We start from the raw sequence: 26,190 nt of genomic DNA on the forward strand, positions 1-26,190 counted from the left end.
TTATGATAAGGAAATAACTTTATCTTTGTTATTTTATTCCTCGCTCATTCTTCTTCTTCCTTTTCCTCTTTTACAAACACTCTCAAAAACACACATAAAATTACACAGGCTTCACAGGAAGACAGGAAGAGGAAATATCAAGAAGGAATGTGAGAGGCAATCATATCCTCATCCAGACTTCATCAAATCACACTGAAATCATGCAACATATGCAGCATTTGGTTTTATTTCAAGTGAAAAAGACATTTTACACATTTTCTTGTGAGACATTTGGAAAACATAAAAGGTGTAAGGCAACATTTCAATATAAAATCCAAGCGTTAGGGGTCTTTGTTAAACGTGTGTGACTGGTAATCCTATTTCATTGTAACCTGAGAGGGATTATAGTCAGTGAAATTATCTTTGGACTGATCCTACTCTGTTAACGTTTTTCTTTTCCTTCTCCCGAGACACTGATCCACTTCCCTCTGTTGTTCATCCCAAAAATCTGCCTCCTCTTGCTGTTGAAGAAGATAGAGACACATTAGCATCAAGCACACAGCATCACAACCATCATTATCAGCTCTCAGTGTCTCTGGTAATGCATATGCCCTCTTACATACATACACACACACACACACACGCACACACACACACACACAGTACCTTTTTCAGTGACAGTATACAGCGCCTGCATGCCACCTTTGATGTGGTCAATGACGTGACAGTGGAGCAGCCAAGTACCAGGATACTGCGGACGCATCTTCACTGTCTGAGGAGGAGGAGGAGGAGGAGGAGGAGGAGGAGGAGGAGGAGGAGGAGGAGGAGGAGGAAAACAGGACCGGGTTCAGAGCAGGATATTCAGGTTCTCTGAATATCTCTGAATAGCTGAGAAGTTTCTTATTTTGTAGGATTTACTTTTCTGTATATTTGCTGTGAAATGCTGGGACTGCCAGTAGAGGCTGTCAATCTTCTCAGCGAAAGACTCATTTTATTTTTTTTGGTACCACTGATATATTATTTATGTTAAAATACCACATGTAGCACCTTCAGTTTTGAAACAGAGAAAAAAAGTTTCTTATTCATTTTTCCTCCAAAAAAAAAAAAAAAAAAAAAATACAAGGCAAAAATGATGAGGTTTTACCTGGAAAGTGGCTGGAAACAGCTGAAAGACATCAGTGCGATGAGGGCCTCCACCCAACTGGACAGAAAGGGACAGGATGTGGGATTTATTGTGCATGTGTGTGTTTGTGTGTGTGTGTGTGTTAACTTGCATTCTTTGTTGTGTCAGCACAAGCATGTTGTATGCTTGCGTAGCCATGCTGTGTGTGTGTGTGTGTGTGTGTGTGTGTGTACCTTATATTCGACGCTGTGGCCGTGCCAGTGTGCACCATGTAAGTCCACTTCATTGCCCATTCCCATCAGATACCAGTACACCTTATCACCCACTTCCATGTTCAAACCATTTAGGTTAGCGTACACAAAACCATTAATACCTGCACAAACAGACACAGACAAGTACACACACACACACACACACACACACACACACATACATATATTGGAAAGAGTTGGAAACAAATTTCCTGTGAGATGAAAAATCACAGGCGTTATTACAAAGACTGACAAAGCAGTAAACATTTCAGATTCCCGGCAGCTTCACAAAACAAACGCTGCAGTTACACTTGTCTTTTTCAAAGTGGCTTTTATCATCCCGTCACATCAGGATTCATTAACTGGGCAGATTATGAGGTAGTAGCCGACTGGATAAAAATGCAAGCAAAATTATATTGTCCGCTTAATCAAAGGGCTGCAGCGCAAGTGTGTGTGTGTGTGTGTGTGTGTGTGTGTGTGTGTGTGTGTGTGTGTGTGTGTGTGTGTGCGTGCATTCATGTTTATCTCACTGTGCATTTTGTTGCTCTCTATAAAATCTTCATCTTCTTTCAGGTTTCTGGCAGGAGTCCTGATCTGGGTCCTGATGTTTTCATCCAGGTACCTGGAGTAATAAATAATACAGCAATTATAATAACTTGCTTGCTTACTTGCTGCAGATACATGCAGTATCAACACTTCACAGAGTAGCGTGATACATGAATATAGTCAGTGTGTTATTCGCACTTTAGCAGTCGGGTAACAGTAGGAATGTTATTTCAGAAAAGCCGGGTAAGTGAGAAACCTAGATTCCATTCTCAAGTTAGGGGATTAAGAGAATCACAGTCAACACAGCAACATGAAATCAGGTTTTTTGCAGATCAGTTTGAAGCCATATTTCTATGTGGTTTAAAGTGTGCTTCAAATATAGACGTGTTTCAGTCTGACCGTTATGGCCACTGAAATTAGTTTTCAAACCATGCTTGACATCTTGATGGTGATGTTTGCTGCAACAGAGGAATTCTGCACTGTGACTTGATAAGTAGACGGCATGACGGCAGTTTTGCCTCAGCTTTTGCAAAACACACCATCAGTTACCGCACACACGTCTGTGTTGTTACCACAGCACCTGATACAGATATCTTAACTGAGCCTGAACATACAAATCTAACCTAACTATTTTTGCAAATAATAGCATGGATAGTCAGTTTTAATGATCAAGATTTGAGAAACACATCAGATTTGCCTGCCTGAACTAAATGTGTCAAATGGTTGGCTCTTACACTTGACCGGCTGTAGTTTTTATCAGAGAGCAGGAAGAGCAGGGTTAGGCGTTAATGACAGGATTACAGCCAGGGCTAAGGCCAGTTTTAGAGTTGGGATTCGTTTTTTCGGGAGCGTCAGTGGTTAGCACTGTCACCTCATGGCAAGAATACCCAGGTTGTAATCCCATCAGGTGGATTGGAGCCTCTAAATTGCCCTGTAAAGGTGTGAATGTGAGTGTATGTCTGTCTGTATGATGCACTGATGACCTATTCCAGATGTTTCCCTTCCTTGTGCCCAATCCCTTTGACCCCAGTAGGAATAAGCAGCTGTTGGAGGGCATGGAAAATGGATAAATTAGTCATCAGTCTGCTTACCAACTCTTGTTCTCATCAAACACCATGAAGAGCAGGGCAAACTCCTCCACTTCCTTCTTCAGACCCAGACTCCTGGAAGCACCACGGTTTACAATAATGTGCATTAATGCTGTGTTATAGATATCCTCCAACGCAAAACATACAATAACATGTTCCAAATCCTCCCCCTCCCTCCTCAGCCTGTTTATATTACAAGACGCTATGCAGTAACTAAATGTTAGATAGTAAATAAATACAGTGCCTAATTAATTTCAACTACATGCATTAAACACGCAACTTAAGCAGATTTACCTGGAGAATTTGCTTATTTCTTACCCCACTGGTGATTATGTATTTTTGCATGATAGGTAATATAGAATGAACTCAGTACTGTCCCTGCAGATTTGATGTGGGATCACTCACCTGGCCCAGCTACGGCGGCAGATCACCAACGGACCAATCAGACCACTGTACAGGTCCTGGGTGGAGGGACAACAACATGTCGGTGTGTGAGCGTCTGTGTGTGCATGTGTTGTGTGTGTGTGTGTGTGTGTTAGCCTACCTTGGTGACATCAACAGTAGAGTAGTACGCCCCAACAGCGCACTCCTCCTGTTCTTGGGTTGGCCCTGTTGCCTTGGTAACATACCAGTAGTATGTGTGAGTCTCCCCTGGTGAGGGAGCAAAGGTTGTGGTCAGGAGTTTGACCCCCACATTATGTTAAGAAAACAAAAAAGTTACACACATTTCAGCAGAGACATTGGGTAACTATAACATGCCATTTATAATAATATTCATATTTTAAAACACTCCCTCTGCTTCAGGGCCCTAACTGAACATAACCATATGTGTAGTTGTGTGACAATGCAGTTCATATGACATTTAGGAGGGAAAAACACGCTATAAAGCCATTTGTATCATATATGATACAAGTTATCAGATAACACATTCCGTTTCAATTTAATCAATACTTGACCAAAATACTGTTGTATACCTTTGGACACTTCCCCTGTTCACCCTGGACCATACCACTGGCACTTCAAGTACTGTCATATATGATAACAGAAAAATCGTATGTAATAAAATATTTTTTGAAAAATCTTTTTTTTTCTTTTTTTTTTTTTTACATTTTGTTATAGGACTAAATAAAGGGTTCAATTTCAAAAATTGGAATTTTCTGCCAATTCTTTCATAGTTCAGGCTTTATAGGGTTAATTACTTTAATAGGCTATTTCCAGTCAGCAATCTGAGATTGATATCAGCTTCAGCTCTGTTGTTTGGGCGGATGATTGTCTTTGTGTTTGATCGTTTGTCGCTCTGTCTGCTCATGTCTCTTTTTGTCTGTACCTGGTTGGGTCTGGTGGACATCGGGGCTTTCTGTCTTTACTCCGTGGGCATGGATGGAGTACGCTCTGGTCGCCATGTTCTTAAAAACTATCTTCACCTTATCGCCCACGTCAGCATGGATCATAGGACCTGAGGGGAGATTATTGTCTCAGGATGTTTATTCTCTCACAACCAGACTGATCAAGTTACAACAGCATAAACTCCATACACACAGAACTGCATGATGTTTTATGTATTTTACTGTTTGAATGATGCCATTAGGCCAGTAATTTGGCCTTATGTATATAGCACCTTTAAAAACAGAGTTAGCTTTGCTTTGACAGACATCAAAAGCAAAATAAGAACAGAAAGCTGTGCAGAGAGGCCAAACAAGAGCAATATAAAGTAAGGTAAATTCAAGATAAGGTTAAAACAGGAAAAAGAAAGAGATGCAAAATGCAGTGGAAAGAAAACAGAAGGATGTTTAAAGATGAAGACGATAAAAAAGAGATAAAACAAAGAGTAAAAAGAAACAAAAAAAAGAAATCTAACTACAACTATACGAACTATACGAATAAAAGCAACAATAAATCAGCAAATCAATAAATAGTTAATATAAAAAGAAAAATCATTCTGAATTCCCTCGCATCACCCCTGGCTCTCCCAGCTTACCATAATGCCGAGGTGCTCCATATCAGGAGGTCTTTGCACCTGTGTGGTGAACTTGTCGTTGGTGAACTGGCGGTAGACCACCTTCTTGTAACGACCACCAATAAACTTATTCTGCTTGTCTAGATATATCGGGGCAGGGCTAGAAAGAGAGAGAGGGAGAGAGAGAGAGAGAGAGAGAGAGAGAAATAATGACATTAGCCTTTGAATAACAGTTTTTTAAGGCCATTACTGATACAAATCTTTGGACGGAAGGAGCTGATAGCTGATCATTTGTGCGCCAATCTTCTGTGCCCACATCATAATTATAAGTCCACTCTTTTTATGCTTCCCTCTTCTCTTGTGCATCACAAAAAAATGTAAAACTGGCAGCTGCAGCCTCTGCTCTTCTGCACTGTGCTTGACGTCTGCTCAGGTCCACACACAGCTAGTTAAGAGCGTTACGGGATGCTACCAAAATGCGATATGCTCTTGGAAAATCTGATGACTATTTTTGCATTTAAAACCATTTGAAAAGTACTAGAAACACAGTCTAGAGGTCTCTGTGACAGTGACTGTACCTAAAGTGCTGGTTTCTTCTGACGGATTCACATCATCACATGCTTGCTTGTTTTGTGAGAATGTACTGTCTGCTGTCCTGCTTGCTAAAGAGATATTATATATGGGAGATTTACCTGGTTAAATATTTTGATCATGAAAAAAGACACTATCCTCCGAAAGCTTTAGGTGAGTTAGTGCAGGGTTTACACTCCAAAACCCTTTGAGCTGTTGAGTAACGAGTCAGTATCTGATAACTGGTGTATTGCTCTAACCCTGTGTGTGTGTGTGCGTGTGTGTGTGCTACCTGTCATGTAGTCCCCTGAACATCTCTGTCTCCCAGGTGCGGTTCGGAGCGTAGTCCCACTCCATTTCCATGGCGGCGATGTAGTAGGTTTTGGAGTGGAACATGGTCTCGCTCTGCCGGTGAAAGATGCTGCACTTCTTCACCGTGTAGTTGGCTCGCATCCCGCCGGTGTAGTCGTTCACTGTAGCAGACGCCACCTCAAACTCACCTGGAATATACACAAACACACAAAAAAAATGTCACCCACGTATACACATCAAACTTTAAAATTAACACCGGGTGCTGCACTTTTGCCTGTGGATGTTAAGTGAATTGGTTATTCTAGCCATTTCATCAAGTGGACAACCTGTTTTTAAGTCTTTTCTATTCTAAAATAACTAAATAAACTAAACCAAATAACCAACTCATATGACTAAATAGGAAAACCACCCTCTGTTGTATTTAATTGGCGTTTCAGCTGTTTTACAATCACAGCGCTGTGTGAAATGCATCACTGACTGGTTGACGTTCAAGTCAAGCGAAGCAGCTGATAAACAGTCTGGAAATTGTTTTACAGTGTTTCTTTAAAGGTAATCAAATTAATCTTCTCGCTCAGTTCGCTGAACCAAACGCGGACAGAGAGATGTATCGCATGGATTCATCTCATTTATTTATCTGATGGTAAACTAAATTAAGCCGAAGCAGAAGCTACAGCTGTGTGTGTTCCCTCTAACGCTCTGAGAGAAGTAATCAGCCTTGCAGAAAGTTTTTGGCTAAAGTTCAAACTGGCTTAGGGAGTATAACTACATTCCAAACTCAAGGATTTTTTTTTTTTTTTTTTTAATTTAATCACACAGCATAGTAGTGTTGTGATGAGTCTTCCATCATTTATACAAATTGCAGCATCTTGATTTGAGAACATATGGGAAACAAATAGATAAATGTTTAAATAACAAATGACTTTTAAGAGTTGACTTTGCAGTGAACGAGCTTTGGTTATTTTCACTGTGTAATATAGTTTTAGACACTGCAACTGTTGAATTCAGTATGTTAATGTGTGTGTGTGTGTGTGTGTGTCATACCCATGCTATCCGGCTCCATAGTGACAGTGTGTGAGATGTGAGGGAACAGGCTGATGCTGTCTCGTCTGTTCTGCCGGTAGATGAAGCGGTTCCCGTTGAAATAAAGGCTGTGGATGTCCGGCTCCGAGCCCAGACCTGACAGGTGCCACGACACTTTGTCCCCCTTACACATCGTCAGGCCTGGAAGGTTCCTATACAAAAAGCCGTTGATGGCTGAGAGAGAGAGGGAGAGCAAGAAAAAAATCATCGAGATACCCATACCCACACTGTCACACCGAGAGCCCTGATCTTACAGATGGACTCCTGAAGGGCACCAGAGCACCATACAGAAAAATTAAAGCACTATATTATTTTTTTCCATATAAAGACATAAATACAGAGAAATTCACATTAAGTTAAAGCAGAGATATAGTCTATGTAGGGAGATATTCCACCTACAAGAACTTCTGAGGCCACCAGGGGGCGACACAGAAACATCCGGTTGACTCTATGAATGCTAATTCTCGCTGAATGCTATGCTCCTGCTGCTTAGAAAGGACTTCATATTCTCATAGTTTCATATTTTATGCACCTAATCATGACTATTTTACTGAAAAATTGCATATTTTAGAGTTTTAGTTATTTTAGTACTGTCGCTTTAAAAACAGAATGAGCACAATGCACTTACTCAACACAGTACAATAAAAAAGTAGATGACGCAACATCAAATGAAAATAAATGATGCAAATCATTATATGAAGCTGGAGAATCATTAGATTCGTATTATTTTACTTTTCTCTTTCTCTTCTTATTTTTAGGATATGCATGTGCTCGTGTCTTCTCACCGTGCATCCTGTTGCTCTCTATAAAGTCCTCGTCCTCCTTGTTGACAGTGTTGGGAGCGGTGGTGTAGGTCCTAATGTTGTCGTCCAGATACCAGCTCAAGTTCTCGTCGAACACTGTAGCCAGGAGGTGGAACTCTTTATCGTAGTTTTTCTACAGGAGAGAAAAGTGACTGTTTAGAAGCACGGCTGCATAAGTGCTGCTCTTTCTTCAGCAGATCTTCTCTCAATGAACCTGCTTCAGTCGTTGTTTTCCTCCTCTCCTCTCTCACCTGCACTCCCTTCTTCAGGGTGTTAGGCCGACAGATGAGGAGGGGTCCGACCAGTCCGGAGCTGGTGTCTTTGACGGGATCCACCGCAGAGTAGTAGAGGTAAGTCAGACAGTCAGCATCCCCTTCTACTGGCCCAGCATCCACCGGCACCGTCCACTCGTAGGTGTACACCGTGCCTGGTTTGACCAGAGCCGCCGGGGGAGGCGTCACCACCCCTAAACAAGGAGGGAGTGAGAAAAATGATCACAAACAGAGGGTATGGTGCACAGGTTTGGCATTTTGTTGATGTATGGCATACTTACAAACAAAAGTATATATTTTCATTAACTCATTTGATTTGTACCATCCTTAGTTGCCTTGAATGTCAGATACAAAATAAATAAATAAATAAAAAGGTTCAAGGCCTTTGTCAGAAAGAGAAACAGCTACAGTTTTTGGCACCGTGATCCTCTGTGAGCCAAAATATGAAATACAACGGCGTTTCCTTGCAAGAGGCTGTAATGTAGCTGAGACCTTGAAACCCAGATGTTCGCCAACCTATTTTGCATTTGGTTGTTAAAACCGTATCATTGCAGGAAGGTTTAATACCACGGTGCATCAGCGTCCTCAGTCCAAAATAGATTGGTTCAAAAGAGTCCGTATTTTTTCATCTTTAATACAGTATATTGCTTTTTCTGATTTTGAACAAAATAAATAGTTTTTGGGTGAAGTGTTCCTTTAAGGTGTCTGTTGATTAACTCACTTGGTTCCCTCCTCAGCTCACGCAGTTTCTTAGCCGTGTAGGACTCTGCAGAGGAGGAGAGGTGGGGAGAAAACACACCAAAACGGATGAGAATGCAGTGTGCCAGGACTGCTGTTCGATGTGCGTGTGTGTGTGTGTGTGTGTGTGTGTGTGTGTGTGTGTGTATTAACCTTCCAGTTCATTGTGATAGAGTGTCCCGTCCTGCTCTATGCTGTACTGGACACCGTGTGGCTGAATGGAGTAAGCCCGGCCAGCCTTGTTCTTAAACACCACCCTGATAGTGTCCTTCTCCTCAGCTCGCAGCACTGGACCTGCAGGCGCACACACACACACACACACACACACACACAGAGAGAGAGAGAGAGAGAGAGAGAGAAAACGACACACACAAGCAAAGACACACACATAAACAATCACAATTAAAGAAACACACAGACACAGAGCCAGGAACACATACATACAGACACAGAACAGAGTTTGTCATTTTTCTGATGAAATGGGATTAGAGCACAATCTGCCGGACAAACTCCCCCGCCCAGTTTAGATTACCCAGAATTCCAAGATGTTCCTCCTCTGGGCTGCGCAGCATCTTGGTCAGGAAGGTGTTGTCAGTGTACTCAACGTAGCGGACCTTTTTATATCGGCTGCCGATGCGGTTGGGACCTTTGGTTAGATATGTCTCAGCCTCGCTACACACACACACACACACACACACACACACAAACACAGGATCAGCTGTCTTTCCTTTGAATGTTAATGTAGTTGTAATTTTTATCACTACAGCTTCAACGGATTATTATTTCAAGCGCTGCAAAATATTGTGTACATGTGTGTTTATGTGTGTGTGTGTGTGTGTGTGTGTGTGTGTGTGTGTGTGTGTGTGTGTGTGTGTATTTAGTCAGTACTGTATATACCCATCAGTAGACTGTACAGGAGCGTAATCCCAGACTTCTTCCTCTGCAGCGATGAAGAACTGTCTGAGCTCACCGTGTGGGCGGGGCTTATGGACATTGGGGAAACACTTCTTGATTTCGAACAAAGCCTGCATGCCCGCTGGAGGAGATGAGAGTAAAAAAAAAAAAAAAAAAAAAATCACAATCACAATCAATACATCATATGAAATGACAAAATAGAGAAACTTATCAAAAATATGTTGTTGGCTACCAAGAAATGAGGCAGCATCCCCATCCTCACTGCACAAAACAAATCCATCTTAACAAATCTCTGAATCTTTTTTTTTTTTTTTTTTTTTTTTTTTTTTTGAGTAAAATAATCTGAGAAACTGCCTTTTGTTTCTGATGAGCTTCATTATTTTTACATGAGCGAGACTACATGACTGTTGAAGATGGATATTTGTTTTGTATTTTGGGGGTGTATGTTTGTGTGTGTGTGTGTGTGTGTGTGTGTATGTGTGTGTGTGTTTACCCATGAGATGGTCATTAACGCTGCAGGACAGCAGCCAGTGTCCAGGGTTGTCAGCGACCATCTCTGCCGCGGCGCTGGTGCCGGGGAAGAGGCTGATCGTGTCTGTGTGACGCTTCTCGCTGGTCAGGATCTGCCCGTGGAAGTGAACTGAGTGCAAGTCCACCTGTCAGCGGCAAATAAGTGACAATAAAATAAGTGACAATCTCTGAAACAGGGCTGCACCAATATGATAACAATATCGTTTTAACTCAAGCTGCCGGTATGCATCGTCTTTAAATTTGAAAATACTATGGGCCCTATCTTGTGCCACCCGCTATCCGCTGCCACTACCCGCTACCCGCAAATTGCGGATTTAGGAGCTTCCGCTATCCCTAAACGGTATCTTGCGCCACCCGCTACCCGCTATCCGTTATGCCGACTGCATCATTTGCGCCTGGAGGTGCGTCGTGGGCGTGTTTCATGCGCTATCCCTAAAGTTGCTATCTTGCGCACACACTTTAGGGAAAGCGGATAGCGGGTGGTCCTGACCACCCGCTATCCGCTATCCCTAAAGTTTGGGCTGTTAGGAGAGCGCGTCCAGGCGGCTTCAATGCGCGCCCCGACGGAGCCTCACCACACACACGGTCGGACTGATACCGGGACGCCGCCGGAATGGACTGAGTATATTACTCATATAGACTGTTTAGAGGAAAGACTGTTTTAATTGGACACTTACGCCAGCACGTTTTATTGTTTTATCATAAGCCAGCAGCTGTGCTATATTTTTATTTTTAATATTTTATTTGCCCAATCTACCTTGTCAATAAATTAGTTTACACATAGTTCCACCTCTGCCTCTTGTGTGTGTGTGGTGTGACCCGGGGATTTTACTCAATCAGTACAACCTTGTGACACGTCCACTTGGACACATGTGGCTCCACCTCCCGAATTAACTCGCCTATAATATAATATATAATATGTATATAAAGCCAACTTGCTTTAGCCTCAGTAGAAGCCCTGAGAAAATCTACCTTCCTCTCTTCATCACGGGTTTAGGATTTAGGATTTAGGATAGCGCATCCTGCCCTTAAAGGCAATGGCACCTGGCACACTGATTGGTTTAACTGGCGTAACGCCCAAAACACGCCTATTCATAATATAGCGGGTAGCGGAGGTGTTTTGCGGATAGCGGGAGGTGCACAAGATAGCAACTTTTACGGGGGAACGCCTCTTCCTAAATTCTAAATCCGCAAATAGCGGGTTTAGGGAGTCTGGCGCAAGATAGGGCCCTAAATCTGTAATACTAACGCTCTGTTTTTTCATGTGTCTTTGCTGTTTGTTCATGATTATGTTAAAAGAAAAAATTCTGTTGTATTTAGCATGAACAAGTAAAGGCTTGATGCCAACAATTAGACATTAATTCAAGGATTCAAGGAACTTTATTGTCATTACCAGCTCACATTTACATGTTAGTAGTACGAAATTAGCACTCAGGTCCTGGTATAAGCCTAAATAAATTAATGATGTATTGTATAATCATGGTTACCCACATTGGCAAGAAAAATGTGACAAAAGTTACCTCATTGCCCATTCCGAATAAATACCAGTGGATTTTGTTGCCTTGGCACACACTCAGCCCAGGCAGGTTACCATACAGATAGCCATTTATACCTGCAATGCACACTCAGGGTTAAACGTGTGTCCTTTGTATGTGTGTGTGTGTGTGTGTGTGTGTGTGTGTGTGTGTGTGTGTGTGTGTGTGTGTGTGTGTGCCTCCTTACCATGCATCTTGTTGCTCTCTATGAAATCCTCATCATCCTTCAGACCATTGACAGGGTGGGGGATATGTGTCCTGATGTTGTCGTCCAGGTACCAGCTGAAGTTTTCATCTGATACCATGAACATGAGAGCGTACAGATAGTCTCCTGTCCTGTCGCCATGCAGGTCCAGAGTTCCTACAGAGGAGAGGAGAGGAGAGGAGAGGAGAGGAGAGGAGAGGAGAGGAGAGGAGAGGAGAGGGTTCAGCCCCTACCTTTGGGATACAAGCCGGGATGCGACAAAGGGCAAACCAACCAAAATTCATTTCACTTCCTCTTTTATTTGCAAAACCCTCTTTTCTTTGTGTATGATCATCCCACATATGGGTCACCACTGGCTGTTTTTAAATATGCTTTATAAGTAAACAGACTTCACTTGACTTTCTAATCTCAAATATTAGTCAGCATTCATCAATCAGTGATCAATTTCAAACTGATGTGCCGTCACTGTAGGGGGAAAAGCAAAAGGCAATGCTGTTTGTGAAAATGTAATTGTTTTTGTGTATTTTGACGGTTGTATTCCTTATAATGATGACCAAATGGAGGTCACAGTTTATGATAATGATAATATTAATAATAACAGTAATAATAATCTTTACCTGTAGAGCACTTTTCAAAATCCACATTGCAATTAAAATAAAATAAATAAACAAGTCATTAGCTCATCAGATTTAATGCAGCACAAGCCTGTCTTGATTTTCATCAAACAAAAATATCTAGATATCTTATTGTACGTCCTGCTGTAATTCAGCAGGTGCAGGTGGACCGAATAAAGTGGCCTCTGAGTGTTTTTGGCATCTCTGGAAACTCTTGGAAAATACAGTTTTGTGGGTTTGAACAAAAAGCTCACTGATTGGCATGTCAGGCTTGAAGAGGTTTAAAAGAGAGTACCTGGCTTACAGGTGATGAGGGGTCCTATCAGCCCTGAGGCGATGTCTCTGGGAGAAGCGACATGTGAGTGGTAGAATCTGCTGAGGCAGTTGCCGTCCTCGGTTGCAGGGCCGTGGGACTCTGGGAGGGTCCACTCGTACATTACCGTCGTCCCAGGAGCCACCCAGTCGTCCCGCTTCTGCTCTGCATCAGTACTGTCTGGGTACCAGGCCCCTGGGGAAGAAGACGCATACACAGATTGATCTATCTATCCACTCATTCAGGCATCAATTGGTTTTATTTGTTTGTTCACTGATTTATTCATTCGTTTATTCCTCACCCTCGTTTCCCTTGCTGTAGCTGAGTCCATGTGGGTGGATGCTGTAAGCTCTGGATGCCGTGTTCTTCAGGTGGATCACCACTGTGTCACCCTCCTCAGCGGACAGCAGGGGTCCCAGGTAGCCCAGCCACGCCGGCTTCACCACCTCTGTGCTGTAGGTGGCGTCGCTGTACTGCTTGTACACAGCCTTCTTGTAGATGGGGCCGATACGCTGGGGGCCTTTCACCAGGAAGACTGCGGCTTCTCTGCAGAGAGGTAGGCAGTGAGAGAGGGAGTGCAGCCAGGAGTTAGCATGTTGTAGGTCGGGGGCAATGGGAGGGATGCAAAAGAGAGGGCGAGGAGAGGGGGAGGGAGGAAAGAGGGCAGGGGCGCAAGGGGGAGAAGCTTGCAAAGATGAGCTTCGAGTGTGTGTGTGTGTGTGTGTGTGTGTGTGTGTGTGTGTGTGTGTGAAGCCTGTGTTTTCTGAATGATTACACCTACAGGATTTCAAAAACATTGTTACATTTAGCTGAATGCCGTTACTGAAGAGAAAAAATGCATCAATCCTATCAGAGATGCTTTCGTAAATTATACAAATATAGATCAGTCAAAAGCATGTTAGTCAAAAAAGAGTGTTTTTTGTATTGTGTTTTTTGTATTTCCACAATTCAGTGTCCATTTTGAAGTAATTCAATAATGTCACATGACAAATAACTCTGGATACAGTTTTAAGCAAGCATGCAGTGATTCGTCATGGATTTTATTCTGAAAGTCACCTCACAAACTCTATAATGTGGTGCAGAGAAATTAGAAAAACTGAAATTATAATTAATCACACTGTTACATTTGCCTGTGGGCACGCCTATAGATCTGTGCCCACATGTTTACACATACAAGTCATTTGCGCTTGGGACTTTTGCTGTTTTTATTATCATATCAGTTTATTATGTCATGTACTATATTCTATGTGTTTTGTATTATTTTCCGGTGTATTTGCTGTGTATTCCTTTTGCACCTTGGCCCTAAAAGAACAATATTTCATTCTGCTGGATGTGCCACATATACGGTGGAAATGACATAATTTTGATCTCGAACTTGATCTGACCTGCTGCAGAGTATCGTCATTGATAAGCTTTACCTCTTCCTAACAGAGTCATCCTGCACACATTAGCTGCACACATGCAGTACGTGTGAATGTACTGTACTGTGTAAGTAATCATACAAATGTGTGTCTTTGTGTGTACTTACTCGTCTTCCTGCAGTGTGTGGTTCTGAATGACGTTCATCCCAGACGGAGCGTAGTTCCAGTTTATCTCCTCTATTTTGAGATAGTACTCTCTCCTCATCGCAGACACACACACCGCCGTGCAGCACAGCAGCAGCAGCAGCCTGAGCCCTAACCCAACTCTGTGCATTTTGGTGGGTTAATACCAACACTTTACCAATTACAAATGCATACAAATAAAAAAAAAATAAAAAAAAAATGGAGTCAAACTAACCCAGAACCCTTAAACTGAATGCCGAGGTGCTGATGGGTTAATACCAGACAGGTGGAGATGATGAGGAGGAGGAAGGTGAGAGTCCAGCCTCCCACAGAGTTGTAAATGCCTGTCCCTCTGTGTGTCTGTCCTATATAGCAGCAGATGATTTTGAAGACAGCTGATGCCTGCTGGTTGGCCTGGCAGTCTGTCTCGGGGACTTTAGACCGTCTCTCTTTGTCCTTATATACTCTCAGCTGACTGACAGCCAGGAGCCAAGCGGGCCAGATGGGTCGCTTCAAACGAACAGGCGAAGTTTGAATGACAGGTCGATTCAGCCAACCAGAGGCAAGACTTGTTGTCTGATACACTGTTGGGTCAAAAGGTTGGACTTGCATAACACCAGATGTTTCTGATGTTTTCCCCAAATTTCACTTTCTGGACAGAGATACATCACATTTGATCTCATTTGAGTAGATAAAAGAAGGTTACACCTGAACCAGAAAAAGTTAGAAAATCAGATTTCACATAGTCTCTCCCTTTTCAGATGAATGTTTGAGTACAAGTTAAGTATCCGATTTGTAAGAACAGACAAAACTGCTTTGGTTTAAATAAAGAAGTGACTTTTGATCCGGTCAATACTGGTGTCTGGTGCTCCCTGGACAGGCCTGGAGAAGTTACTTACAGTATAAAAATGACTTAATAAAATCTACCTAAAACTGATTGCCTTCTTAAAACTGTAATCAAATGCAAATTATGCTGAAAGAGGCTTTTAACCTAATTACTTTCACATTAATTTGGATTACTTTCCATAAACCAAAATGATACAATTTTGGTATGATGATGTCCTTATTTTGTAAAACAATAGTTTGTGTTGATCGAATTACATACACTCCATAAATTCTACCTTGCAAGAAAGTTTATAATGTTCAGTTTTTTGTTGACATTGTGGAGAATGTGTAAATTTAATTCTGTGTTTATTATTGAAGTTGTAGTTTGCAGAGGTCTTGTACTGACTACATCAAATTGAGAGGTGTTTCTAATTTTTTGTCCTCCTTATTTATATACATGAGGGGGGACAGAATAATGGAAACACCTCTCAATAAAATGGAGTCCAATACAACAGCAGCACTAACTATCAGCTCAGTGTTAAACATAGAAGTGAATGAACACCTCTATTACTGTGACGAAAAGAAAACCTGAGCATTACAGGCAGCAGAAAAATAAACTTTATGGCAGAACAGTTGCATTGGATTATATTAGACTGTGCAGGTGGACCTAATAAAGTGGCCACTGACTGTATATTTCCTTTAAACATGTTTTCAACTTTACCTTTAATTAGATTAGTCTTAAACAGCGACTTCCCGTTTTTAAGAGTTTGTTTAACCTTACCGACATATTACCCATTTTTCTCTTTCTCTCTTTTTCTTTACTCTCAGCTCAGCCTGGCTCTGTGTACCAGGGATAAAGTCGAGGGGCAGAGGTCGATGTTTAAGGCGTGGATTTGAACAGTGGGCTCGTCCCAGGCTGACTTGGTAGAGATCCTTTTTCCGGTGTGTCCCAAATTAATTAATGACATGAGCCTGGTTCTTTAATGAGTCTGGCTCACTCGGTTTGGCTCCCCACAGTGATGTAACTGATCAGTCAATAACAGTCAACTCTGGAAATTCCAGGGCACAACCTCCAGTCCGGGAACTGATTTCAACACAACAAGCTCGAGACACACACACACACACACACACACACACACACACACATACACACACACGCAAACGCACACACACAGAGTTTTGTATTTGTGTCACTGACCCTCTCAGTAATAGTCACAGGATCCCATACCAACATAAACAGAATTCAGGGTCAAAATGGGGTTTTGAACAAAAAAAAAATGCATTTAAAAAAAAAAAAAAAAAAATGTTTCAACTTTAACATGAAAAAACACTGGAAATTTAAAATGGAAATAGTTATTTTTTTATTTTTTTATTCAAGGCAGCACAAACAAACAAACACACATTATAAAAATATGACACTAAATATATATATAAAATGTCCTTAACACTGAACTAGCATCCGGAAGACATACAGCAAACAATTTACAACATAATTTGTGAAATGAAAACGAAACATACACACACAAATGTAAATTTGTCCGTCATAGAAAACTCATCATCCATCTGCATTTCAACAAGTGTAGACATTACAACAGCATACATAAAATAAAAAAAGAAAAAAAAAACTGACAGAATGAATACTTCCTGGGGTATCATGCCAGACTTCAGATGGCAGCCTTTCATAAAATTTAACAATCAATGCCACTGAAATGTGCATTGTGTTATGACTGCAACTTTTCTCACTAATACCGGTGAAATGTTTAGTCTGCAGAACTTAAATGAGAACTTAAAGCTGCAATAATCAAATCTAACTGAGGATGATGTAAGTGCGAAACATTTAGACTCATTGACTAATGCATGGACTGAGCTGGTGATTTAATAACTGCGTGTGAGTGTATACGAGTCTTGTTATCAGCCCCTAATAAATTATGTGTGTTGCCATATTTTTGTCCATTGACTTTCACAGCTCTGATTATTGTAGCTTTAAAACTGGGAGTCAGTGCAAATTGTGTGGCTTTGATAGCACATCAGCTTCTTGTCAAACCACTGTCCATTTCCATTCTGAGCATTATTTAACATTACATGGCAGCTTTTTTTAAGTATACAAGTGAAATAACACTGATTTGTATGGGAGTATCATATGTACCCATCCTAATTATGTTGAATGAACAAAACAGTTGCTGTCAAAGGTGCACTATGCAAAATTGCTGATGTCCTGTTTGGACTCATCCGACAAATAAAACATGGAATAAGCGTGTGTTTTCATGAGTCTACATGGTTCTGATCATCGGCCTCTGATAAAGTATGTGCTTATTCCATGTTTTTTTGTTGGTTTATGATTTTGTGAGTTCAGCCATCAGTCATTTTACACAGTGCATCTTAAAAATAAGAAAGTCAGTAGTGTTTTTGAGGGTTTATGTCCGTATACAGAGTGTTGCCACCTCTTCCTGTTCCTATAGAGAAAACCCATCCATCATGCTAATTATTATGGATCTACAATCCGTTGCCTTTAGAGCGCTGAGAGCTACAGACACTAAGCTCTGTACAACATCAAAGAGTGAGTTCATGCTAATTCGCATGAGGCAGAAAACTTCTGCTGCACTTCTTTCCAGAGGAAACTTTCAGGCATGTTGCACCTCTGGTCACTCCCAATCCGTCATGTCACAGCAGGTATTTTGCTTGTGATAACTGCTGAGAAATACCTGCTGTGATGTCGCTGATTGGTTGTCTGACAGTTTCAACTCCTAAAAGAGCAGTGACGCAGGGGTTTTCTGCTCATGTTAACTCGCTCTTTAATGACTGGAAAGTGACTCCGTCAGTGTAACAGGCTGGCTTAAAAGCTGTAAAATATCATTATAATTACACAGTTGTCAGATGTGATTGTGTGTGTGTGTGTGTCCAGGTTGGGACATTGTATGATATCTACACACACACACAAATGTGGTGCTAGGCATCAACACAGACCTCTGTGTTATCATTAATGAATGTGTTTATTCATACATGTTGCATGTGTGTATGTTATATGTGCATGTGCACCCGTCTCTGTGCGTGTGTGTCTCCATACACACTGGCATCTCTCTAAGCATTAAGACTATACTCCTGTTTGTAGCAACAAGGCCTGCAGACAGCATTGACTAAGCCGCTGCCCAGCTGCAGGAGACAGATGATGAACTCCAGCACAGCCAGGCCCAGCAGCACACACAGCAGAGTCACGTTCCACTCCACGATGTGGACCGGCTGGTGACACACAGACCATGACTCTGGCTCCAAGAGATACCTGGGAAGGAAGGTGTAACAGGCATTAACACACTGGCTACTACATTGAGTCATAAAAGAAGTCATCTTGAATGTCCAAGGAAAAAGTTTTAATCACAAGCCTCATAGAGAATAAAAATTCCTAAATCTGTAGCCATCCCTGTTTGCAACTGTCAGGAGCTGATCTGCATTTTTTCACAAACAGCAGCAAAACAGATATGAAAACAATGATAATCCATGCCATTGTTTTGATCTAATCCATTCATGTGAATAGTATTGACAGGATCCTTTGCAAGCCTATGTGAAATAGGTTATAATAGCAGTTTAATTTGGTGCTTGTAGACAGTGATACACTTGAGGATGGATACAGAGAAGAAAGCTCTTTTGGCTTTAGAGGTGGCTTACAGCTCCTCCATGTTAGATTCTCAAACACTGGCAGTCTGGTGCTGCGTCTGCACTGCCCGCCCCTCACAGGTCAACAAAGTGCTGTTGGTCATCGGCACAAATTTATGGGTCAAAGTTTACCAAGTCAGAACTCTAGGTGAAGCTGTAATTCAGTTAAAATTAACTGAAGTCATGGCAAAATATCCCTTTCATTTATCCTAGTGTGACCTGGGCCTACATGCACCGACTGAAGAGTGCAGCCAGTGAGCCGGACTCCAGGCCAGTGAAAAAAACAGAGGCCGGTCTTCAGTTTGGTGAACGTGCATGCTACTTTTGCACTGAACACACACAAAATGCAGAGTCAAGACTTGGATTATGCTGCACAGACTTGGAGAATTTGAAAGAGATGTTGTCGTCCTTTTCACAGCTGTTTATCACCATGCTGATGGAAATGCCTGCAGTTTTGAGAGATTATTTGAAGATACCACTGTGCTTGACGGACTTGGTGCATTATCCTGTCATTTGACAAATTCTTTAAATTAAGCATTCCACTCATGGAGTCATAACTGTTTCTCCAAGAATACAGTTTTGGAAACTTCATTCTCCACGAGCATTGCAATCGAAAACTTTTTGTCAGCCATTCAAGACAAGTCAGGGTGAGTAAATGATTTTACACAAAAATAAATTAAAAAAACAAAAACAAAAACAGTGTGTGGACTAGGTTGAAATATCACAGGGTGGTCTCTCTCTAACAACACATGTATATTCAGCTATACGGGCCACCCATGCTGTGTTATTTCATCAAAACTCTTTATAGTCAGTTAAGTGTAATCAGTTCCACAATATTTTATACACAGAGCTGTGTAATGAACAGCTGTTGCTTATGCGCTCCATGCCATCTCAAACACACACACACACACACACACACACACACACACAGCACACACAGCACTGCCAGCTTACCTGCCCGCCCTCTCTGCGAAGGGGTACGCCCACCCCTTTGCGGTGAAGCACTGGGGACCCTGCAACAAGGTGAGCCCTGATATGACGAAACAGTAACATGACCCCGCCAGGCCGACCACAGCTGCCAGAGCTGAGCCACACATCTGCAGACAGAGGCGGAGAACATGATGATGCTGCTGTTTAATAAGAACATGAATGTGTGTATCCGTGTGTGTGTATATGACTGTATGTCTGACTGTGTGTTTGTGAGCTTCTTTATTGCACGTATCAGTCTAGTCTGTCTATAGCTCAGAGATAAGAGAGGGAAAGCTCACACACACACACAAACACACACACACACACACACGATTGCAGCTGTTCATGTGGCTGCATTGTAGTGTGGGCCAAGCTTACTTTGTTGAGTGCTAACTAACAATGGGACCCTTGTTAAATTATTGGAGCTGGATTAGCATTAGCATTCCACCTCATGAGGACACAGGGTTTGCTGGCTTTCTGACAACAGCAAACTATTATTCTCCAAATTATGCAAGAGACAGAAAAAAAAATAAGGAGGAAAATGGAAACCTCTCAATGGTGTTAGGATTCCCATGCCTGAGATGCTGATTTAAGACAGAAAAAATAAATGCAAAATACTGTCTGTTAATTGCAGTGGTCTTATAGTAGACAAAGTAATGACTATAGGCTGCAAAAAAATCTTAACAAATCATTTAGTGTTATGTTCACTATTAAAATCTGGCTTTTCATAAAGCAAGTAGGATGAGGTGAGGTAATCCCACCTGTTTCCAATGCACTTCTACTTGTTTTAGTGTAAATAAGCTGAAACAAGACAGAGTCAGGCAGATGTTGCCTTCTATCAAGAAAATTATGGAAACAAATTGATTCGCACCAGAAACAAGAGGGATTATCTCATCCCTCAGATTTTTTCCACTTGTTTCAAGAAAATAGAAAACAATTTTAACACTGAAAATGAGACCAAACGACTTGTTACAGCAAAAATTATTTTTTTCTCATGGTGTAATTAATATTATGCAACCATATCTCCAGTATGTCAGATCCTTGCTACATGGCATCTTCCGGATTGAGAAGTTGTTTGGAAAATAAAAGTTTTTCAAAGTATGTTTCAGTAAACTGTTTAAATTTGTTCAGGCCAGGTTGGTTTGTGATAGTTGCTGTGAGCCTGATGCAGGAAGGGGAGCTGGTACCACTTCCACCACACAGTTAGTTTATCATCTCTCCCCTCCAGTTCTTATCTTAAAGCAGCATGAGCTCAGCGTGCCTGCTATAAGTTTTGTATGCACATTAACACAACTACTTACCATCAAGCTTTCATTCCAGCAGCAGTCACATTTTCCCAGGCTGATGAAGGTCACAGCTGGAATCAGCATCTGAAGAGAAAAAGAAGACATTTCTTTTTTTTTATTGCTTTAGTTGAGGAAGTGAGATGCATGGCTTCTAATGGCTGGATCAAGCAGCAGGGCCTTACATGGCTGCGAGTGTGTTGCTTTAATCTCACAAGGACGTCTTATGGAAAATAACAACAGTAAATCTTTGTTGCCTGATCATGAAAGCATTTCCCATCAGTGCTTCCATAATATCACATCCTTACAGTCCACTTTTTTTCCTAGCTGCCAGTCCTCATCACTGAGACTATTTTGTTTACATAAACTATCCAGAGCTATTAAAGAGTAATTTGTCTATCCTTCAAACCATTAATCTGACAACCTGCTTCTATATTAAATGCCTATAGTATAGAGCTCAGTATAGTATAGACATACTACACTATGACAGCTGCAATACAACACCTTCTGACCTGTTACAGGGGACAGATTACACCTTATATGTCGTTATTTATGACCGCTCTCACACTTTCACCCTCAGAATGATAGAAGCAATCAGTGATATGAAGACAAAAGCACCTGCTGCACAAACCATCTGAACTTTTCAGAAGTTCCCAGAGCCGGATGGTGAAACGAACAACGTGGGCAGCTGCCAGAGGAGCCGAGGCACCAAGTTTGCGAGCTTGTGGGTAGCCACATCACCACTGTAATAATGGCCAACAATGCCAGTGAATGATTTTAGGGAAAGTGCCTATTACATTATGCTGTTGAGTCAAGTTGCCCGTCATCCCCCCGACAGTCTCCATTCAAACTCCGTTCAATCATGTTACACAAGTCTGAATGGAAGGATGCAAGCAGTGGGTGCGTAGGGTTATAACATTTTCATTCAGTCACTGATTAGCATCAGGAGGAGGAATTGATGACGAGAGAGCAACGAAGCAGAGCAGAGCAGGGCGGTCTGAACCTTACATCCCTTTGTTTCAGGGTCCCACTCTTTCATCGTTTCCTCTCTCCCTCCCTCGCCTCCCTCCGTCTCTTTCCTGCGCGCTCATCTCTGTGTTTCTCTCCCAGAGGTCAGGGACTTTAAATCACATCCTCACAGAGGGAGGGAAGTTCCCAAGGTTTTACGTTCACACACACAAAGATCAAAACACAGTCGCACACACACATCCTGGATGTCCCCCTAAAGCACTATCCTTAACATCCTTGGCAGCGCTAGAGAGAACCTGACAGCACAAATGGAAGAGAGGAGGGACAGTAGGGAAGAGAGAGAGAGGAAAAGGACAAGATCGGTGAAAGAGCAAGATGGAAAGAGGAGAGGGGGAGAGGAAAAGAGAGAGAGCTAAAGATAGTTTTCTCCCAGAGGGGTCCAGTTTGCACTTTGACTCCTAGCGTTCTGTCATTTCCAGAAAAAAAGGAACCAACAAAAAATGGAAACAAATAAGGACAGGAAAAAAACAACTTCAGATAATAAACAGATAAGTAGCCCTGGCTGTCCAAGCAGCTGATAGAGAGCTAAACAATCAGTCTTTCTACTGAGCTCAGATACAACCTCATGCAGCACAGATACAACACTGTTTCCCCACCTAACCACAGCCACGTATCTCACGAAGCTGAGCCAGTGAACTAAACAAGACGTCACTACGTCTTAGTGAAGCAGACAAGAAGTTAATGCTGCCTTCAGTTCCAGGAAAAACAACAAAACAACACTGAATCGATTAGGATGATCATTTACTGTATGCTTTTTTTCACGCTGCACTAGTGACTGATAAAGTGAGTACAGTCAGCGCATCAACCCAGAGCAACAATCGTCATCAGGACAGAGAGCCAGGTCAAACTCAGACTCCACTGGGTGTTAAAGTTCGGAGTTTAACCCGTTGTTCGCTCGACATGTTGAGCATCTTGTCGTTGACTGCGTCGATGCAGAATATAGACACGTCTGCTTTTGATGATGTAAAGTGACAGCCCGTAAGAAGCTCCTATTTAAGGCTCAGCATACTGTTATAAATGTGTATTTTAGGATTTTGTCTTGTGTTTTATTCCATTTTTGAGATGTTCCATGTGTTTCCTGTGCTGATGCATCACTGCCACAGCTCTTGTGTACACCTGAAAATATAGGTGATTTGAAGTGCTTCTCTTGCAACAAAAAACACAGATATATATTTTAAAAAAAAAAAAAAAAAAAAAAAAAAAAGTACATCGGTCATATAATTAAAGGTTTTACACAGGAAGTAAACCTGTAAACCTGTTTTAGCAGGCTCAACAAAACAACAAAGCAACAATCGAACCCTGCATGATAAACGTCATAAAAGTCAAACATGTCACGTTTGTTCTTGGCGTCTCTCTTAGTTGTAGAAGCTGAGAAATCTCATTCTTTGCTGTCAGTTAAATGATGAAAAGGAACAAAGCAATATATGCAGGCTAAACTCACTAATTTATTTGTGTCCTCAGATGTCCCCTTGTTTTTTTTTTTAGATTAAAAACCATAGCCTTCTTGACTTTCATTACTTTACAAGTAGAAATAAACCAAAACTAAGCAAAGTTAATATTTTAAGAGTGAAGCTTTAGGCACCTAAGCCCTTGGCCTCTGCTGCTCATGGAGGTTAATTTGGTGCAGGAGAGCACAATCTCTCCTCTGTTCTTCTTTAAAAACCAAACCTAAAGAACAGCTTCTTTCTGCTCAGGCAGAGGGTAAACCCGTCAGATCAGCAACATGTAGGGCAGATGGATTAACTGTGAATTCACACAACACTCCATTGTTCCCAGTGAGCAACAAACAATGACTGTGAGCTGTGGTAAGCTGCAACAGAAAGGTGTTAAAAGTGAAATTTGCTATTTAATGATGTGCATGTGTAAGAGAGTCCAAGCTCTACAAGTGAGCAAATCAACAAAGCAAGAAGATTAGAAAATCAAGTGAGTGGAGCTCAGCGCGGCCCACACGAGTCCAGTTCAGTCAAGTTTGGATCAGCTTTGGCAGCAGCTAATCAACTCAGACTGAGAGAAAGAAAGGGGCTTTGGCCAGTCCACTGAATAGCACACACTGCCACCACTGTGCATGCACGAGCCAGTGTGCTACTCTTGCACTGAATAAGGGAGGGAGACAGGTGGTACTGGTTTGCAGTGAAAACGTTTTAGTGTTGCATTGGTCGAAATGTTGCTTCCAAGAATTTAGCTTTTGCTGGTTTCAATGGGGGATTGTATCATCACATGGCTAAAAGGCTTTTTCAAAGAATCTCATTAAAGCTGGTTGCAATAAAAATGTTTTGTTACAGAGTCAAAATGCTGTTAAGGATTGGCTCCAGACAAAGGTTTTAGTGTACCACGGTGTAAATTCTGTTTCAGTGGAGCTTATTTTTATTGGTTTCACTGACTTTCTGCTTCCACTGAAACAAGACAGATGAATAGTTTGCCCTCAGATCACATGCTACCAACCCTTCCATTAATCCAGTAATTGTTTTGGACTCGGCCAGGCAGCATGACCCAACCTGACCACTTACTATAAGGGAAGATACTACTCATCTGGTAGAGCATGTAGCACATTTCAAGGCGTTACTGCAGCTGCCCGGGTTCGATTCCAGCCACAGCCCTTTTGCTGCATGCCATCCCCCCTCTCATCTGCCTTTCCTGCCTCTCCACTGTCACCATCAAATAAAGGAAAAGCACAAAGCCACCCTCCCAAAAAAAAAAAAAAAAAAAAAAAAAAAAACTTTAAAAACCACAAACGTATCCCTATCCTTCCTCTGGCTCCTGCATACAGACAAAAACACAAAACCTTCCCACTGCTCAGCTGTTTCTCTTCACAAACTCTCTGCTTGGTCACTATGGTGAATAATTTGCTCTTCACTGATTTTCCTCATTAATCAAAAGAGTTTGATATGGTTTCATACATGATACATTTAATATATGATAAGACACGATATGAGAATGCTTTTCTTCAACTATGCTGGAAACCTAATAACTAAGTTAGTCCAATAAAACGGGCATGTGGCACTGGAAGGAGCAGCTACATGGATGCTTGAATAAACTAAACCACAACTCTAAACGCTTGACACAGAAGACTCAATGGGCTCTGAACTAAAATATTTAGTGAGGCACAACCAAGACTGGAGTAACACAGAGCTCCCCTGAAAAGAACAGAATGAATGTACTTTGCCATCATGACCTATGACCCTTAAATAGGACATAATAAATGACAGTCCTGCCTCCAGAAAGCATCCAGTACAGTTTCACTTCCAAGAAGAAGATAAGCACCACCCTAGCTATAAGCCACAAACACAGATACATAATGAGGTATAAAAGAATAGAAAGTCAAAAGTGTTTGGTACCCACCAACAGTCCCCCACCTCCTAGTCCACCAAAGTACCAGATGTAGCTGGTCAGGCGGTCCTGCTCCACGTAGGTGATTTCTCCCATAGGAAACAACAGCAGCAGGTTGGCCAGGATACAGCACAGGGCCAGAGGCAGCAGCGCCAGGCCCAGAGACCGCGCAAAACCCACCGAACAACACATCGCTCACCCAAAAACACAACCGCAGGGAGGAGAGGAGAGGAGAGGACTGGAATGGACGGAGGAGAGCAGAGAAAAAAAAGACAGAGAGAGAGAGAGAGAGAGAGAGGAGGGGTGGGTCAAGCCAGCTGGAGAGCCAGGAAACGAACAAGTGGTGAGGGCCTGCTAAGTGTGTGTGTGTGTGTGTGTGTGTGTGTGTGTGTGTGTGTGTGTGTGTGTGTGTGTGTGTATGTGTGTGAGTGTGTGTCTGCATACGTTCTTAACAGATTCTCCTTCCTAACAGAGGGACTTCTGCCATAACACAGTGCGCCTTAGGAAGCACACGAGCACACATACACATACACACACACACACACACACAGGAAGGGGGCTGACCAAACCCTGCAGAGAGCTGAGCCAGAAAAATATGACAAATCCCACAAGAGTGGAGTGTGTGTGTGTGTGTGTGTGTGTGTGTGTGTTTCCCACACCCTCTTAGGCCACAGGGCCTCACACAGCACTCCAAACAAAAGAATTTATTTCCATCAGAATTACTGAGTCACAA

General features: G+C 42.0%; 2 protein-coding genes across 2 annotated transcripts; both read right to left on the minus strand.

Annotated features, from left to right (window-relative positions):
• Positions 1 to 217: 217 nt before the first annotated feature.
• On the minus strand, positions 218 to 14,527 carry cp (ceruloplasmin). Its single transcript, XM_030049715.1, has 24 exons — positions 14,361 to 14,527; positions 13,134 to 13,378; positions 12,815 to 13,027; positions 11,888 to 12,061; positions 11,686 to 11,777; positions 10,128 to 10,290; positions 9,617 to 9,755; positions 9,252 to 9,391; positions 8,873 to 9,013; positions 8,703 to 8,747; positions 7,961 to 8,175; positions 7,692 to 7,842; positions 6,868 to 7,080; positions 5,807 to 6,014; positions 4,967 to 5,104; positions 4,315 to 4,445; positions 3,532 to 3,638; positions 3,393 to 3,448; positions 2,991 to 3,062; positions 1,884 to 1,975; positions 1,336 to 1,475; positions 1,124 to 1,180; positions 646 to 751; positions 218 to 500 (listed from the first exon to the last, which is right to left on the minus strand). The coding sequence occupies exons 1-24, from the start codon at positions 14,525 to 14,527 to the stop codon at positions 475 to 477; spliced, it is 3,231 nt and encodes a 1,076-aa protein (XP_029905575.1). The 3' UTR covers positions 218 to 474.
• A 2,772-nt stretch (positions 14,528 to 17,299) lies between these two features.
• Positions 17,300 to 25,826, minus strand: tm4sf18 (transmembrane 4 L six family member 18). Its single transcript, XM_030050368.1, has 4 exons — positions 25,470 to 25,826; positions 21,120 to 21,188; positions 19,804 to 19,946; positions 17,300 to 18,478 (listed from the first exon to the last, which is right to left on the minus strand). Exons 1-4 carry the CDS (start codon positions 25,647 to 25,649, stop codon positions 18,280 to 18,282), a joined length of 591 nt encoding a protein of 196 aa, XP_029906228.1. The 5' UTR covers positions 25,650 to 25,826; the 3' UTR covers positions 17,300 to 18,279.
• Between the last annotated feature and the right edge of the window lie 364 nt (positions 25,827 to 26,190).

Source organism: Myripristis murdjan, chromosome 4, assembly GCF_902150065.1.
Source record: "Myripristis murdjan chromosome 4, fMyrMur1.1, whole genome shotgun sequence".
Lineage (NCBI taxonomy): Eukaryota > Metazoa > Chordata > Actinopteri > Holocentriformes > Holocentridae > Myripristis > Myripristis murdjan.

Excerpts from the sequence above, each read along its gene's own strand:
- cp (XM_030049715.1), bottom strand. The coding sequence starts at position 14,527 with ATGCACAGAGTTGGGTTAGGGCTCAGGCTGCTGCTGCTGCTGTGCTGC. Across the intron at positions 9,014-9,251 it reads GGAACATCTTGGAATTCTGG|GTCCAGTGCTGCGAGCTGAG; the intron begins GTAATCTAAACT and ends GTGCGCCTGCAG. Across the intron at positions 752-1,123 it reads TGTTTCCAGCCACTTTCCAG|ACAGTGAAGATGCGTCCGCA; the intron begins GTAAAACCTCAT and ends CCTCCTCCTCAG.
- tm4sf18 (XM_030050368.1), bottom strand. The coding sequence starts at position 25,649 with ATGTGTTGTTCGGTGGGTTTTGCGCGGTCTCTGGGCCTGGCGCTGCTG. Across the intron at positions 19,947-21,119 it reads GCTGGAATGAAAGCTTGATG|ATGTGTGGCTCAGCTCTGGC; the intron begins GTAAGTAGTTGT and ends CTCTGTCTGCAG. Across the intron at positions 18,479-19,803 it reads TTCGCAGAGAGGGCGGGCAG|GTATCTCTTGGAGCCAGAGT; the intron begins GTAAGCTGGCAG and ends CTTCCTTCCCAG.